The sequence below is a fragment of the Cnephaeus nilssonii genome (assembly GCF_951640355.1).
Source record: "Cnephaeus nilssonii genome assembly, chromosome: 21".
NCBI classification, from domain to species: Eukaryota; Metazoa; Chordata; class Mammalia; order Chiroptera; family Vespertilionidae; genus Cnephaeus; species Cnephaeus nilssonii.
This window is the reverse complement of record NC_137092.1, coordinates 13,144,053-13,161,263: the sequence shown is the minus strand read 5'-3', so window position 1 is coordinate 13,161,263 and position 17,211 is coordinate 13,144,053. Positions and strand designations below refer to the sequence as shown.

The 17,211-nt window shown below is 53.8% G+C and overlaps 1 protein-coding gene across 1 annotated transcript; it reads right to left on the bottom strand.

Moving 5' to 3' along the window:
• Positions 1-7,427: 7,427 nt before the first annotated feature.
• SELENBP1 (selenium binding protein 1) lies at positions 7,428-15,749 on the bottom strand. Its single transcript, XM_079761580.1, has 12 exons — positions 15,461-15,749; positions 12,845-12,901; positions 12,542-12,654; positions 12,087-12,272; positions 11,450-11,570; positions 10,040-10,222; positions 9,600-9,778; positions 8,851-8,929; positions 8,637-8,758; positions 8,291-8,383; positions 8,020-8,138; positions 7,428-7,807 (listed from the first exon to the last, which is right to left on the bottom strand). The coding sequence occupies exons 2-12, from the start codon at positions 12,849-12,851 to the stop codon at positions 7,645-7,647; spliced, it is 1,365 nt and encodes a 454-aa protein (XP_079617706.1). The 5' UTR covers positions 12,852-12,901; positions 15,461-15,749; the 3' UTR covers positions 7,428-7,644.
• Positions 15,750-17,211: the final 1,462 nt, after the last annotated feature.

Genomic DNA, 17,211 nt, shown 5'->3' with positions numbered 1-17,211 from the left:
GAACCAATAAAAGCTAAATTCCTTTATTTGTATCATCTGAATATTCTGAAAAGACTATAGGCCAAGCCAACGCTATTCACATCTCTGCTGTGCTTTTCCGTTGCTTATTTCACAACCCACAGCTCCTCTTTCCTCACTCTCCTTCAAGCTCGCCAATAAAATTCTCCTGCAGCCCTTGCTTTGTGGGTCCTCATCCTTCTCCCCCCACGTTCTTCCAGCTTCTTTGAAGAAGGAAAAAAAGGAGGAGAAGGGACCAAAGAAGGAGAAAGAGGAGGAAGAAGAGAAGAAGAGGAGGAGGAGGAGGAGGAGGAGGAGACTGGAATATGGAGGGAGCTCCTCACAGGCCATGACTTTCCCTCAGGAAGGGGGTCAAAGATAGATTTTTTTTTTTTCAGCAAACAGTAAAGGGGAAATCTGGAGATATTACAGTCTTTAAAAACTTTATCTTCTAAGTAATTAATCCTATTCCTTTAATAAGTCAGAATTCCTGCTGTCCCCAACCCCCACCATCTAAATCCTGATTCCTGTCTACAGAAACAAAAGCAAGAAATTATACCACAGTTCTGAATTTATTAATTAAATTTCAGACTTCCAAGAGAGTTAAAAAAAACACACACCACAAATACATGAATAAAACAACTTCAATGCTAACAACACAGGATCACCATTGTTTTATACTTAAAATGTAGAGAGAGAATCTCAGACTGAGGAAACCTTTTTTTTTTTTGGTGTTTTTTGTTTTGTTTTGTTAATCCCCATTCTCCATTGATTTTTGGAGCAAGTAGAAGGGATAGAGAGAGAGAGAGAGAAACATCAGATGTGAGGGAGAAACATTACCCGTTGCCTCCCGCATGTGCCCCAAGGAGGGGTGGGGCGGGGCTTCGAGGATCTTGCAACCCAAGTACGTGCCCTTGACCAGGAATCGAAGCCCCGACTCCTTAAGCCACGCAGGTCAGGGCAGACTCAGGAAACTCTGGAAATTAAATAAGTCAAGTTTATCTTTAAAACAGAAAGAGGGGGGGGAACCTCCCCAAATGTCACTGATCTTGTATTTAAAACCACTGTTGGTTAGGGGGCTTCTCCAAAGATTTTTGGATGAAAATGAATCACGTGTAGTCTGTAAGTCAATCACATGTTAGCATTCTCAAACCGGAATCTGTTCCGAGTATTCAAGAGGGATGAAAGGAAGCCACTTCCCAGAATCTGTAGTTCGTTTTCCCCTTTTCAAAAAGTATGAATTTCAGACCAACACTTGTGGACACACATGGCCAGGTACACAGGATCCTTCCTGGGACAGTGAGGGGCCCGGGAGGCACGCGGAGGCCCCCAGGGCTAAGGAAGTTAACATTTGGCTCCGGGTGTGGCTCCGGGTGTCTGGTGTAGATTCCAGGGGCCTTTCACCAGGTCCATGCAGACCTGAGCGCTCCCTCTCAGGATCTCTCCATGGAGTGACCTGGCCCAGTTGTCAGGCAGTAAAAGGAAGTCACACAAGATGCATTGGCCGGGAATTGAACCCGGGTCTCCTGCATGGGAGGCAGGAACTCTACCACTGAACCACCAATGCCCCTTAGAGCTAATATTCCTACTACTGAGACACCAATGTCCCTTGATATCAAACTGCATAACGTCTCAGTTGTCTTGGGAAGATGGAGCTCACAAACCAACAGACATTCTGGTCAAAGGCTTGAGTCATCAGAAAGCAACACAAAGTGGGGACATTCAAATTCTAATATCAAAACATCTGTTCTGTCAGCTCACACACAACTCTGATAAAGACCCTTTCCAACTATATAACAGACCCCTGCAGAAAAACATGGGAAATTCATCCAGATCCCTTGTTTATGACCCCGCATCTGCAATTGTCAGCCTCAAACTACTTACCTTAGAGAGTCTGAGGAAGCAATCTAACTTGCTAGGTTAGGCAAGTAAAATTCTAATCCAAGAAATAAGTAAGGCCCTACCTGGTTTGGCTCAGTGGATAGAGCGTTGGCCTGTGGACTCAAGGGTCCCAGGTTCGATTCGGGTCAAGGGCATGTACCTTGGTTGCGGGGACATCCCCAGTAGGGGGTGTGAGGGAGGCAGCTGATCGATGTTTCTCTCTCAGCGATGTTTCTAACTCTCTCTCCCTCTCCCTTCCTCTCTGTAAAAAGTCAATAAAATATATTAAATAAAAAAAACACAATAAGCCCTAACCGGTTTGGCTCAGTGGATAGAGCGTCAGCCTGTGGACTGAAGGGTCCCAGGTTCGATTCCGGTCAAGGGCATGTACCTTGGTTGTGGGCACATCCCCAGTGGGGAGTGTGCAGGAGGCAGCTGATCGATGTTTCTAACTCTCTATCCCTCTCCCTTCCTCTCTGTAAAAAGTCAATAAAATATATTTTAAAAAAAATCCCACAATAGTATGTGTCTGTTTTTAAGGCATTCACAGCATTTGGATGGATACATACTATATCATGATTATGAAAATATTAATTAATATTAGGTTTGCAATCCATGTTTGATTGTTTGGAAGAATCTAATCTTCTAAACTGGACTCCCTGTTGTGCTGAGTTTTAGCCTTTGTAACTCTGAGATGCATATTTTGACTCATTCTCCAGGTCTAATTTTTAATTGGGAAGTTTCACACAAATGCATGAAAATATGTTCATTCCATATTGTCAAGTAACATAAGTTACAGAGCTTATTTAGTATCAGCTCACATATGTATGACAAAAATCCCAAATTGCGTGTGTGTGCATGTGTGTATACATACATACATACATCAAAACTTCACTGTGCTTATTTCTGTGTAGTGTGAGTTTTCTTTTTGCTTATATGTATTTTTAATAAACATGTGTCACAGACAGAATTAAAAACGTTTAATAAGAAAATCAAATAATTTGCAACCAGCTTATAAGAGCAACAGGGGCACCTAAACTCTTGATGAAGTAACTGTTAAAATGTAAACCTCAAATCACCTCTGGGTCTCAGCTAGAGAAATAAGACTGGCAATTATTACAGAAAAAGAAAAAAAAAAGAAGCCGAAATAATGTTCTGATTAGGAGACAAAGGCAAGGGGTACTTATGAGAAAGGGAAGGGGGACAATTACATCAATAGATAAAAGGTATTTATATCGATTGCTGCAGATAACACAGTGATGTTTTTATTTTAATTAATTAATTAATTAACTTATTTATTGTTAATCCTGACCTGGGGAGATGCAACAGGACCAAGGGAAGGTGAGCCAATAACGCTGAGATGCATTGCCAGGTGCAGGATTCTGTTGGTTCCAATGATTTTTCTCAAATAGGATCATTTTTACAGAAACAGCCCAACACTGTCAAGGAATCATAGAGAGGCAGTTATCAGCTTGCTGACGAGCCCTGGAGTAGGAGGAAGACCCGCCGTTAGATTGTATGCATCCAGTGAAGGAAACCCTGCAATTCAAAAAGGAAAGGGAAGAGGAGCAAATGTCTGGCACCAGCTTATGGATCCCCCTCCAATCTGTAAACTGCTTGGAAAGAGGCAGTCCAGGGGTCTTCTGGCCAGTCTTCAATTAAGTTGGTCGGTAGAGAAAACAATCACAATGATTGGAATCTTGCAAGTTTACCTGCCCAACAGACTCATAGGGTGTCTCTAGATAAGGTCCGTATTGCACCGTTTTACCGCAGGAAGTCTTGGTTGAGTCAGGAGGGAGCCACTCCCCTCGTTAGAGGATCAGATGGATGTACAGAAAGCTTGTTGTGCCGGCCAGAGCATGAAGAAAAGGGCCTTTCGTCGTGTGGGAGGAATACCTTGGAATGTAAGTTGGCACGCCTCCTATTGAAGTCATGCCTTCAGTTGGAGCATCACCCCGTACACCAAAAGGTTGTGGGTTCGATTACTGGTCGGGCACATATCTAGTTTGCAGGTTTGATTCCCGGTCAGGGTGTGTACAGGAGGCAATGGATTGATGCTTCGTGCTAGCACGTGCACTGGGTCCTTTGTCTTAAAGGTGAAGAGAGAGAGAGAGAGAGAGAGAGAGAGAGAGAGAGAGAGAGAGAAAGAGAGAAAGAGAGGGAGAGAGAGAGAGTTAGTTCAAGCTAGCACGTGTACAGGTTCCTTTGTCTTAAATGTTTTTAAACCCTGTTTTCTAAAGGCAGGAATTTTAGGGGCGGTCTCAGGGAGGATCTCAATAGAATATTCATCAGCTTTCCAGGTGTGTCCTTTAATATGCTGATTCATCCAAATGAGCACAGATAGGGTCAGGGTCGTGGTCTCTACTGATTGGCTGGTGCTAGGGTGTGTGTATGGGTGTGTGGGGAGTATCATTGGTCATTACATCTGGTCCTGATCCCAGCCATGGTGTCACTTTGTCTGGTTTGGGTGCTTTTCTGGTCCTGAGGCCTACACAACTGAGGCCTAGACTTCTCTCTAGTTTGAACAAAACGCTGTCTCTGCAGTCAACAGACTGAACGCATTGATTATTTGATGCTGATCAGACCCTCCTTGTCCTGAGGGCTTCATGCTTAATGGAGTGCACGTGCAAGGGAGGAGAGGCAGGTGAGTCAGGATGCTGCTGGATGAGGCCAGTTGGGATGGGCTGTCTGTCTCAGTTTCCCCATTCCACTTGCCAAAGCGTTCTCCTCATGTTTTACTCTCCTGCCTCACAGTGAGGAGAGCAATGGACAGAGAGAATCCAGGCATGTGGGAAAAGTCTTCTTCAGGCACACAGCAGAGTACTGATCAGGACATGCTTGTGAAGAAACTTCTGTGGGTGGTGCTCACACAGGGTAGGGATCATACTCCCACCAGCCCGACAGGACTACTCACAATTCACGGGCCACTGCGCAGAGCGCTCAGGGAGGTCTCGCCTCAGTTGTGGGAGGCTGACCTACCCAAAAGCTCAAACAAGCAAGCCCGCAAGGGACCAAGCTGTTGACAAGTCACTCAACTGGACCCCAGAACAAAGCCCCATAAGATTGATAGCACTACCAACATAGCCCGTCCCCAAGAAGGTACACTGTGACAATGTCCGCCATTCAGTCAGAGAATGCCAGGCGTGCGCAGGGGAGAATCATCAGTGCACTGAGACCCAACCATAACGGACACGATGCGAACAGTAGCAGAGAGGACATGCATGCTGTTACCATGCCTGTTGCGCATGTCCAAAGAGTACATTAGAAACGCAGAACAATGCGAATGTGTCGAGTCAATCTTTAGAGATAATAAATTCACTAGATGGAATGAACAGACTAGACATTGCAGGAAAAAGATTAGAGAACATAAAGCCATGAGCAATGGAAAATATCCAAAATGAAAAAGAGCAAAATTATTATTATTATTATTATTATTATTTGCAAAATTATTTTTAAATGATTGCGTGATAGGGCAAATTTAAAATGCCCAACCTAGGAGGGGCTCCCGCCTTTTCGCGGTTGCCCCCTTTGACCCCGCCCCACCCACCTCAGTCAAGGGGAGCCCGCGGAGCGCCGGCGGCCGGGCCGTCGGGTGCAGCCTGAGCAAAGGGGAAGAGCCCTCCCGGGAGCCCGCGGGCCGTTCGGCTTTCCCCTGCCCCCATCCCCCCCGGCCCTCCATGGGGCTCAGAATCTGAGGCGCTAGTGGAGCAAGGCCGGGTGGGGTTATTCGGCTGCTCCATTGCCTTCAGAATCCACCCAAGCACGGGTTTCAAACGCAGCCAACACGCAGCGTGGACTCCACGTCTTCGGTTTTCCGAGGTTTGGGAGTCTGCACGGCCCTCAGTCCAGCAACAAGGGCATGGCTCTACCTAGCAGTGACTAAGGACTTGATCCCTACGACAGTGACAGCCTAGCCCTTGTAGGTCTCTGTGGCGCAATCGGTTAGCGCGTTCGGCTGTTAACCGAAAGGTTGGTGGTTTGAGCCCACCCAGGGACGCCTTTGTTATTCTTTAGAGGCGGAAGTCAAACCTTTGTTACCTCTCTTCTCTGCACTCTTTCAACCATCACAGAAGAGAGAACTTCCTCCACTACTTCCCACGTTGGTTTCTGTCATTGTGGGGTTACAAATAATGGTGTTCTCATCATCTTATACACATGTTGTTCAAGCATTTCCATAGGGTAGAAAGGTCAATAGCTTTAACGCAGTGTTCACGTGCTTTCTGCAAGACTCCATTTTCTCTCCTTTTGTTGACTTATTATATATCACTTTCCTTTGTTATTTCAGCAGCTGCTTTAGGCTCTAGAGCACACATCTGTCACTTACCGCAGTCTGCCTTCAAGTGGTAGAGTACCTCTCCCAACTTCCCTCCTGCCTGCCCTTATGCTGTGGCCGTCGTGCATTGCACTTGGCATATGCTATAAGCCCCGAAATCCACTGTTACTACTGTTGTGTCTATCCCACGTTCTTAAAGAGATGTAAATGATAAGAAAGACGCCTTACATCTATATATCTATATATGTTCCCATGCAGGTTCCATTCCTGTCATCCTTCATCCTTCGTGTATACCCTATCTTTTTTTGTGTGCCTTGATTCCCTTGACCATCCTTGCCTTGGAATTTTCTTTGGATTTCTGAGACCACACACTGTTCATGGTTACCTTCCTGTCTCTCTGTAATACCTCTGTGACTAACCACCACCACCCATAACATATGACAAGAGACGTACCTGTCACACAGCGGAAATCCAATAAATGTTAACACTTGTTACAAGAGCTATAACAGAGATAAATACAAGATGCTACCGGAGCGTTCGGGAGAAGTGGGAGGGAAATGGTGAGGGGGTCAGAGGAATCCAACGCGGCTGCAGAGTAGCTGGAACCTCCCACCGCTGGCTCCCAACCCCGGACGGATTTGCAGCTGAACTGCAGGGCAACCGCTTGTAAAACTAGTTGAAGCAGACCGCTTGCTACCCAAAGGCTCCTATCACCAAGAAGGGGAACATGATTGACAACTGTCTCGAACACATCACATGTAAGGCCAAAAGGTACTTTACAAAGATAGGTCTTTGTACCTGGATGGAGGGAGAGAGGTGGGTAGGGATGGAGGTGCACACGGAAGGTGGGACCCATCATTCTACGTGTCTGGGCCACAAGTGATATCTGCCCGGCAGTGGATCATCTTATTTTTGTTACTTGGAGGGGATTTTCATTGGCGTCCACATGAAGGTGAGGAGGAAAATCAAATAAATATTCCTCGACGTTTATCAAGCACCTTCTGAAGAAAGGGAACTTGTAAAAATTGGAAGTGGGTCAATGTCATTGTCATGTGCTGCGATGCACTGCCCCCTAGTGGATGAGTGAGACATGACACACGTGTTGTAGGGCTCGTGGTTCTGTCCAGCAATAGAAGCAACACGTTGTCACTGTTAATGTGACCCCTGAGTCCTCTTCAGGACGTTCCTGTGCAAGATGGAAAAGAAATCACAGGCCCCACGACCTCAAAGACACGGTGACCTAAGGAATAGGTTTATTTTTTCACCAGTTTATTTTTTTGTGAAATAATTTCAAGAGCTCACGTAAAGACAGCGCGGTGAGCAACCCATAACAGTGGTTGGTGCCTGGAGACACGGCTCAGTACATTTCGCCAGCCTCCGTCTGGCTTTGGGAGGGCAAGCTGCCAAGGGTGGTGGCCCAGAGAGCAGAGTGAAGCCAGGTCCCCGGGGAAGAGAGGGCTCAGAACGTGGCGTGGGGCTCTGAGGGGCGAGCTTCAGAGCCAGATGTCAGAGCTGCAGTCACCCCCAGGGTAGCGGAGCTCATGGGCCAGCGCTGGGCCGAGGGGCTCCTTCCCGAAGTCCACCAGGAAGTTGGGGTTCAACTTCAGCCCTCCCTTTACTGTGTCTACATCAACCTGCAGCATCACGGAGCCTTCCCTGGTGGCAATGGGGGGGGGGGGAGAAGAGAGAGGTCAGAGGGGGCCATCCCCTTCCCCCAAGGCATTGTGGGAGCACAAGTAGGGTCCTGAGGAGGGAGCAGGGTCTGTGTGGTGGGGGCAGGTGGGTGCCCAAGGAATCTTCAGAAAAGACCTCTGGGGGGCGGGGGGAGGGGAGGCTGGGGAGGCAAGCCCAGGCTGTCTGCTTCTCACCTGATGAGATCAGGGTAAAACTGCTTGTCCCAGGCACTGTACAGCGACGTGGTGACATAGAGGCGCTTCCCATCTAGGCTAAGCTGGATCATCTGAGGGCCTCCAGCCACCCGTTTCCCCTTGGGAAAACCAGGGGTCAGTCCCCAGGGCCCTGGAGGGGATCACAGGCACCACCCAAACCCCAAGAGCTTGCTGAGATGCTCCCCCTCCCTTCCCCCACCCCCCTCTGGCACGGACCTGAGGGTGCTCATGGGCAGGCGGAGTGCCTCACCTTGACCACCAGGGGCTCTGGCTGGCATTTCAGCTCCTGGTCCTCCAGCACTTGCACGGGGCCTCCCTTCACAATGCTGCCCCCCAGGAAGAGCTGGGTGGGGAGGGGCAGAGAATGCAGGACGACAGCGCAGGAGGAGCCATCTGCCTCAGTCAGGATCTCTCCCTCCCTCCCGTTCCCAGGTAAGCCAGGGCTCCCCACAGTCCCGGCCTGCGCCATCCCTCAGCCCCCCTTTTTGCCTTTCCTGCACCTCCCTTATCACCCCCAGCCCCTTCACACCCTTTTCCTTGTGTAGCTTCTCTTCTTCTCCCCCCGCCCCCGCACCCCCGGCCGCTAGGGCTCCCACCTGTCCCGTGAGTCGGGGCCTCTGTGGGTCAGAGATGTCGTACTGACGCAGGTCCCCATGCAGCCAGTTGCTGAAGTAGAGGAAGCGGTCATCCAGGGACAGCAGGATGTCAGTGATCAGGCCTGGGGTGGGGACACGGTTCAGAGGCTCAGAGGACTCCTGATCCCCGGGCCAACATCAACCTCCTGATTCCCACCCACTCCTGGGCACCCACCTGGCATTTCAGGCAGGATCCATCCCTTCACTTTCTTGGGGGGCACCTGGATAACCTTCTCTGCCGACCAAGTGCCTCCCTGCATGGGGATTAGGGGGTGGAGAGGGGAGCCTGTCAGAGTTGGGGGTGGGGGCAGATCTGGGTCTCCCCAGGGCCTATGTCTGCGGGGAGACAGTGGACACAGGGCCTCCGTGCCCCTGGGGTCTAGTTCCGGGGCAGGCTCCTTAGGGCAGGAATCGTGTCTGCTTCCCCACGGTGTGCCCAGCACCTGGCACAGGGCGGACCTACAAGCTCACACCGTCTTTTGTTGAATAAACGAATGGATAACTATGGCCAGTTAGGGTTACGGTGGACATAGGCTAGGACCGAGAGTAAAGAGGCAGGCAGGTGGCTCTGTTTTGGGCCCTGGAGAAGTCTGGGCGTGTGGAGCCAGGCAGAGGGGCCTGGTTACTCCTAGGGCCGGGGTCCTCAAACTTTTTAAACAGGGGGCCAGTTCACTGTCCCTCAGACCGTTGGAGGGCCGGACTATAGTTTAAAAAAAAAAAAAAACAACTATGAACAAATTCCTATGCACACTGCACATATCTTATTTTGAAGTAAAAAAAACAAAACGGCAAAAACACCCGCATGTGGCGCGCGGGCCGTAGGTTGAGGACGCCTGTCCTAGGGAGAGGAGAGCATCATGACTACAGAAGCCTGGACAGAGGCGACAACAGGACGGCTGGACAGGGCCAGAGGGCACGTGTCACCTCATTCTTGAAGAAGCGCTGGATGTTGGAGCTGAGGGCACAGCCCACGAAGCCCTGGGCCGCCGCTGGGTTGTGCAGGAAGCGGATCTCCAGGGGGATGAGCCCATCCTGCAAAGGCAGGGTCTGCACGATCTCATGGCGCTGCCAGTCCCACACGTACAAGCGGCTTCCGTACAGTCCTGCGTGGGAACGGGGCCGGAGGGTGGGCTCAGATGTGGGGCAGGCGGGCATGGGCAACAGCTGGGGCCCGACCCTGGGCGGAAAGTTGGATATGGGTTGGTGGGATCAGGACACCCGAGCAAGCAGAGCACTCAGCACATCCTGTCCCTTCACCCACGAGGCTGGGGTCCGCGTGAGGGGAGGGAGGGGTTGGAGAGTGGGGCTCGGGAGCAGAAAGTGGGCCTGTGCCCACGCTCCTGCTGACCCGGGGGGATGCTCACCAGCCTCCACATCCGCGGGGTTGAAGCCTTCTCTTAAAACCTTGGGAGCTGCCCATTCGGTGCTGATCATGACATTGTGCCGAGGCTGGTACCAGAAGTCATAACCCAAAGGCGCAGCGCCCCCAGGCTTCTCCCACGTCCCCTTCACCTCAAAGGTCTCCCCATCCAGCAGCACGAAACCCCCTGAGCAGGGAAGCAAGTAGGTGGCAGAGGGGCAGTCCAGACAGAGGGCCCCTGCCCAGCCTCACCCCAGGCATGTCCAATAGGCACCCAGCCCACTGCCTGGCACCCTCTCCTCCCACTGGGGTTGGCAGCTCCTTCAAGTCAGGTGTCCGAGGGGTCTCACCAAGAGTGTCAGGTGGGAGGTGGGGACTTACTCGGTGCCCCTCCCTCACATCCCACCTCATCCCTCTCCCAGACCGCAGCGGGTGTTTCCCTCCCGTTGAGCCAAGAGGCCTTCTGGGACTTTGCACCCTGTGCTTCTCTCGTCTCGCCTCCCACTCTCGGGGTGGGATTCCTGCTGGAGTCTGAGCTCCAGTCTGCTCACTTTATTTATTTTTTTACAGAGCAGACAGTTATATTATTTGTACGTCGACGTGAACACCCAATGTCTTTTCCTTGCTGTGTATGTTATGACAGGGTGACACTTCTTTTCTAGTACAATCCGATGTCTACTCCTAATGTCATTACATGTAGGAATGTGGCCCTGGCCAGTGTGGCTCAGTTTGCTGGGCGTCATCCCTTGCACCAAAAAGCTGCCGGTTTGATTCCTGGTCAGGGCACATGCCTGGGTTGCTTGCATGCAAGAGACAGTTCATTGATGCTTTTCCCTCTCTCTCCCTCTTCCTTAAAAATCAATAAACGATTCTTTAAAAAAAAAAAAAAGTCTAGGAATGTCATGGTCCTACCGTCTCCCGGAAAAAGCAGTTAAGTAGAGCTACTGCAGTGACATTAATTCGATGACCTTAATGGACATTTCACTCCAATCTGCCACCCCCTCCCTAAAGGTCACAGTAGCACCCATCTCCTGGGCTGTATCTGCCACATAAGACAGTGTCAGCTCCGATCACCATAACAGACATAGCAAATGTAGAGATTAAGGATCCCAAGAACTGTGAGATTTGCTCATAATTCATGAAGGTTGATTTAAATGAATGTGTTCTCTGGGGCCATATCTGTGCGCATACACGCCCCATGGCAGGCTGTTCTAACTATGACTTGGAAGTGAATTCATTAGTCAAGGCTCATTTTCACAGAAATAATGGAAAGAGCTGAAGTTACCTGACTGTAATTTAAATGTTGGGTGCGACCAAGCCCCCTGGTTCTCCCTGGAAGGTTATCCCATCCTTCCCCAGCTTGGGGCCTGTCCCCCCCAACCCCCCCAAGATGTGCTGCAGGGCCAGCAGGTACCTTTGCCATTGCCCTTGGGGTCTCCCAGGGTGCTGATCATCACCTCCCCGCTGGCCAGGCAGTGGCTGGTGTGAAGGTAGCCCAGGCCACACTTGGCATGGATGTCCTCGGGCTCAATGACCTGGAGAGGGGAAAGGAATGGCCGTAGAATCTTACAGGCCTGGGAGGCCCCATTTCCCACTCCTTCACTGCTCCTCCTCTCCCCCCATTTCTCCCTGCTGACCAGACTCTTTTCCTTCAAAACGACAGTTTCCCTGTGGGAATGTGGCAGGGACTCAGTCTGGTCACTTAGCAGCAAGAGAGCGTCAGAGAGACTGCCCACTCCTGAGGCAGAAAGCACTGGCTCCGCCCCCTCTCTCTGTCCCGAGGCACTCGCAGCCCCGTGGGGTCAATGCCAGGTCCACTGTTCACCAGCAGCCGGCAGCGAGCGCCCGCTGAGGAGGAAACGCAACCAAGGGTTGAGGGGAAGGATGGGAGGCTCTTGCCTAAGGGAAGCCATGGGCTCCTAACTGGCTGGGCAAATGCTCTCCCCACTCGGAGCCCAAACAAGCAGCCCTCACTGCCCTCCGGTCCCTGCCCCGCGGTGCTGATTGAGGCTGCCCAGGGTGGAGGGTACATTAGGGTCCCGAGAACATGCCTTGTGCAGCTTCGGGGCGCGGGGCTCGGTGCCCACATCCACCACGTAGACGCGGGAGGAGATGAGGCAGGGCAGCACCAGCTTGCTGCGGGACTTGCTGCTGTCCCCGTAGCAGCTGCTGCACGTGTTCCATCCCGAGTGGTGCAGCTCGTCCTTCAGGTGGGGCATGGGCAGCCGGTGGATGACCTCGGTGGGAGAGGGGCGGGGGGGGGGGTGCTCAGCCAGGCCACGCCTCTGCTCCTGAGGGACCAGGTGCCCGCCGGGCCCACTTGGGCTCGCAGTGCAGTGCGGGCTGGACCCTCACACTCCCCTCGCACCTCTGGGGTGCCTTGTGCGGCGAACAGCTGCCCCGCCATACTCAGGAGGACGAAGGAGCGTGGAGCTGGGGAAGGGCATCCTGGGGCCAGGGCTGCAGCAAGCATCGTGGGGTACTTTGCTGCCCAAGCCCCACCTACCTGGCAATACTGGGGAGACTTGGGGTCAACGTCCACTGTGGCTAGATAATCCGGGGCCTCGATGCCGGTGTTTCGGTAAATACAGGGCAGGTAGACAATCTCCTCCCTGGGCCCTGAGGGGAGAAAGCAGGCCGTGGGGATGGTGGGGTGGAGAGGAATGGTGGGGACAGCGCTGGCTGTGCCTGAGGGTGGAGGCCAGGGCTTGAGGTCCCCCTCCCCCAGCAGCTGTAGCATCATCAGTAGAGGGCGCTGGCTTGCAGAGTTCCTTCCCCAGGTGCCGAGTCTCCAACATCGCCCCCTTACCTTTCATGGCCTCTAGAGGAGTAGGGTACCCGGGTCCTCACGTCCCGCACTTGGTGGCTGCGGAAACAGCGGGCATGGGGGTGGACCACACTCCGGAGGGTGAAGGTTCCTCCCTACCAGCTGCAACCCACGCCCTACCACGGCCAAGGTAGACGTGCTGTGTAGGGAGCGGCTATGGGGTTAAGCCTCGGACTGACCTGTTTGCAAAGCCACAAACAAGTCCCAGCTTAGAGGGCACAGCCCGCTTAGCATAACTAAGCTTGACCTTGTGCTCCCCAGATCCTATCTGGGTCGCTAATGGGCTGTGGGAGGTGCAGCGAGTGCTGCCAAAACAAGTGAAACTCACAAGAACACTGTAACTACCGAGACCACTCCCTGGTTTATCTCTGACTATAAAATAAAGGCTCCGCTAGCCCTCTGGGTCTTTTCTCTGTGGCCTTAGCCGCCCCAGCTTATTCTTTTTGTCGGTCTTTTCTACATCCTTCTCTGCCCTCCCTCAGGCTGTGCTGGCTCTGCACATTGCTGTCCCAGGTCCTGACCTACTCCAGCCCCTCCGGTCCCTCCAATCATCCTCTCAGCACCTCAAAGCCCGGATGGTGCTGCGTGTGACCAGCAGGGCTCTAGACATGTGACCCGAAGGTGGACAGACACTCAACAGGGCCCAGGGGAGGGCCGGAGAAGGACCAGTGCAGGGTAGGCTGGATGGCGCAGTGGTTATGCTATTGGCTTGGGTCCCGTTTTCAGTTGGTCCTGCAGTAAACATGGGAGCTGAGGCACATGGCTTAGCCTCCCCGCATCTGCTTCTGCCGGAAGTCACCGGGAGGGCTGGGCCAGGGAAAACTGGCTGTTCCCCAGGACAGCCCTCAGGGTTCAGGGTAGTGCTGTTCACTCCCTTCCCCAAAAGGTCTGTTCCAGGCTCTGGGACACTCCCCTCGCGGTCCTGACCCAGGCTTGGCCAGAGCCTGGGTTATATAACTGGTCCATCAGGGTCTTAGGAGCTGAAGTTGAAGGCTTCCGGGCTTCTGGATGTCCTTAGACCAGCCTAACCCCGGCGTGGCCCCCTATCTTCATATGCACAGTAGAGGGTTTGGCCCACTCTGAAAGCCCACGCCCCAGGGCTGTAGGGAGGGGCTCTCCTGCCCCCTGAAGTCTGGCAAGAGGAGCCACCTTGATCTCTGGGAAGAGTCAACTGCTGAGAAGGAGGGCTGCGGGCCCAGGCATCAGGGTTCGGGCCTGACCCGGAGGAAGGGCTGAGGAATCACACAGAGGCAGCTGCCGGCTGAAGGAAGTCCCTGCGCGGAGCTCTCAGGCCTGGGCACTCCTACCCTGTCCCGGGGCCAGTCTGTCCAGCGTCCTGACAGCTGGGGCCGCACGTGGGGAGCCAGAAGTAGCCAGGGTGGAGCCTGCACTGTGCCTGGGCCCAGGCCTTCAGCCAGGGAGCAGGTCCCACTCCTCGCAGCTGCCAAGGACTTAGGCGGCCGAGAGGCAGCTGCAGCGTTTGAGAGTCCAGGTGTGATATTTACTCTGTCTGCTTCCTCCCGTTCCCTTGTTAAAAGTGCCTGATAATCTCCGACTTCCTTCTCTAGGTGGTATGAAGGTCAAATAAAACTGTGTGCAGGAGGACTTTTGTCAAGGAGAGACACTCCTGATTTAAGCATGGGTAGGGACCAGGAAGGTGTGGGGATCCCAGGCAGATTCCCACTTGCTGCCCTGAGTGGGGTGGGTGGGGGGAAGTGGGCGGCGGGGGGCAGGGTGAGAGAGGTCCAGTCCAAAGGAATGAAGGGGAGTTGTTCTGTTACACAACCGGGCGGTCAGAACGTGGCAGGGAAGACGAGGGGGAGGGGAAGGAGGGTCTGGACGCAGAGAGGGAAGGAGGTTCAATACTCCAGATGTGAAGACAGAGATACAAGCCCTGCCAAGCCAAGCAGAGGCTGAGAGCGAAGGTACGAAGGAGGTGATGCCGCCTGCATGGTCTCCCCCGAGCCCACCCCTCTCTGAGCATCTCAGGCCAGATCTCCGGACGTCTTTGGGCTTGAGGTGAAGCCAGGGAAGTTCATTAAGTTTTCCCAGTGCCGGGCTGCTTGCTGGGCATCCTGCCAGCCCTGGAAAGAGCCAGATTTAAGGGGACAAGGACTTGGACACTCGCAGCCAGACCCAAACTCCTCCTCAGCCTGACATCCATTCCCATGGAGTGGGGAAGGGGAGGACTTTAGAGACTGAGAGGATGGTGGGGAGGCGGCAGCAGGCCCCTGGGAGAGACGGTGGGCTTCCCCCTCCCCCAAGAGGGACTGGTGATTTGGGGTAACTGGAGAACAAGCCTGTGCATTGAAGGCCTGGGTTCCCTGCTCCCCGAAGAAAGAAGCTGGCCCAGGGCTGAAATCAGGATTGTGCCTCTTATGGGGGCTGCCAGGGACACAGAGGTTCCACTCCCGAGCGCCCAGACCTGAGCTTCTCAGCAGTCCCTCTACCCTCCTTCCCGGTGGCTCCAGGTGTGGGGAGGAGGAGGGGACGGAGGATCCGGTCCAGCCCTCTGTTCTGTAAGCAGCTGCCCCCCACCCAGGTTTCGGCCACTTCCTACAGGTGGTCCAGGCGGGGGTGCGGAGGGCCCCTCCTTACCCATGCTGCTGGCTGGTACGTTTGGGTCCTGCTGGGTCTGCCGGGAGAGGGCAGAGGAGGGAAGCTGGAGTGAGAGGCAGGAAGTTCCTGGGAGGCTGTGCCGGGCCAGGGGCAAAGGGAAGGCATTTATTTGACCATTGGGTTTGGGCGGAGCAGAGGGAGGGCTGGGCTGCAGCCAGAGGGAATGACTAAGGGCGGCTGGCCAGGAACATGGCCTGGGCAGCTGGAGTTTGAGTTACGGGGAGTGTGTGTGTGTGTGTGTGTGTGTGTGTGTGTGTGCGCCTGTGCACATGCAGTTCTGTGTGTTGTGCCTGCGTGTGCATCTCCTTCACGGGTGCCTGAGCATGTGTGAGTTTGTGTCTGAGCCTGTGCGTGCTCCTGTCACCTCCGCGGTGCCCATGTGGGCGCTGCTGTGTATGTGGCTGCATGAGTGTGTGCCTGTGTCTATGTCTGAATATGTACCTGTGAGCACACATCTGTGCTTCTGTATGTATGTGTGTGTCTGTGTTTCTGGACTTGGGCGTGTTCTGTGTGCTTATGGGACATGTGCCTGCCAGGAGACTCAGCCTGTGTGGGCATGTGCGCCCTGTGGGTGGTGTGATTGCGTGAGCGTGCATGTCCTGCACGTGTCCTGGGCCTCCTGGACCTGTCCTTGGACTTGTCTGCTGGGTTCAGGGGCCCCCGGAGCTGTGGGCCCGCTTGCTTCTCCTTGCACAGCCAAGTCAGCTCTCCCCTGAGATGGTCCTCTTATTCCAGACATCTGTGCTCCACCAGGCCCAGCCCTGCCCTCCCACGGCCCGCAACCCCGTCTTCCTGCCGCAGCTGCCTGCCGGAACCAGGACGGTAGCGTGTCCAGGTCCCACTTTCTCCTGCCCATTCATTCCCTTTGAAATGAGGGAAACTCCTCAGTGCTCATTATTACCTCCCTAAACCTCAGGAGGCGGAAATGGAGTGCCTCCCCCTCACGTCCCAGCAGGTGCCTCAGCAGCTCCCAGGGTCGGGCCCAGGGCCCAGGGGCAGCCCCCAGGCGGCCACTGTCCCTAGCTGACCTAGGATCAGTCACAAGACAGGGTCTTCACCGATCCAGGAGGGAGCCCCTCAGCTAAGGATTCAGTGATGGCCAGGGCGCTGAGCCTGCGCCTACAGAGTCCCGGGGCCGGGCCGCGGTCCCCAGGCCAACGACAGCTGCCTGCTGAAGAACAGAAGCCAGATCGAGGCCTGACCTGTCAACGCTCTCTGGGCTGCCTCCTCCGGCGTCGCCGGGGTTTGAATGTCTGGACAAGGGAACTCCCCCAAACTGGTCTCCATCCTGAAGCCAAGCTCCCTCTTTCCTCCCAGTTGGCTGCCCGAAAGGGTGCCCCCTGCCCCACTCTTCGAGGAGCCGTGTCCACAGTCATTTTCCTCTCCCTGATGAAGCTCTGGGTGCTGTAGTTACTGGGTAGTGAAAGGGACACATTTGGGCTTGAGGTCGCCAGTGGAAAGAGCCACAGGGCTTCTAAACCAGAGTGGAGGGAAGGAGGGCCATACCGGTCCCCATGTGAAGGGTGTCTGTCCCCCCGGCTCCCATGGATGAGGAAGGGTCATGAGTCCACAAAGGAAGATCCTCTGTGGCTGCCCAGGGCAGGGGTCCCCTCCCATCCCCAACATCACTCACGGCCCGTGGCCCTTTCCTGCGTCGGCATCCTCACCACCGCACCCCTTTCCTGGGTCTGCATCCTCAATCCTCACCACTGCACCCCTTTCCTGGGTCT

Excerpts from the sequence above, each read along its gene's own strand:
- SELENBP1 (XM_079761580.1), bottom strand. Across the intron at positions 12,273-12,541 it reads AGTCTCCCCAGTATTGCCAG|GTCATCCACCGGCTGCCCAT; the intron begins GTAGGTGGGGCT and ends TCTCCCACCGAG. Across the intron at positions 7,808-8,019 it reads TTTTACCCTGATCTCATCAG|GGAAGGCTCCGTGATGCTGC; the intron begins GTGAGAAGCAGA and ends CATTGCCACCAG.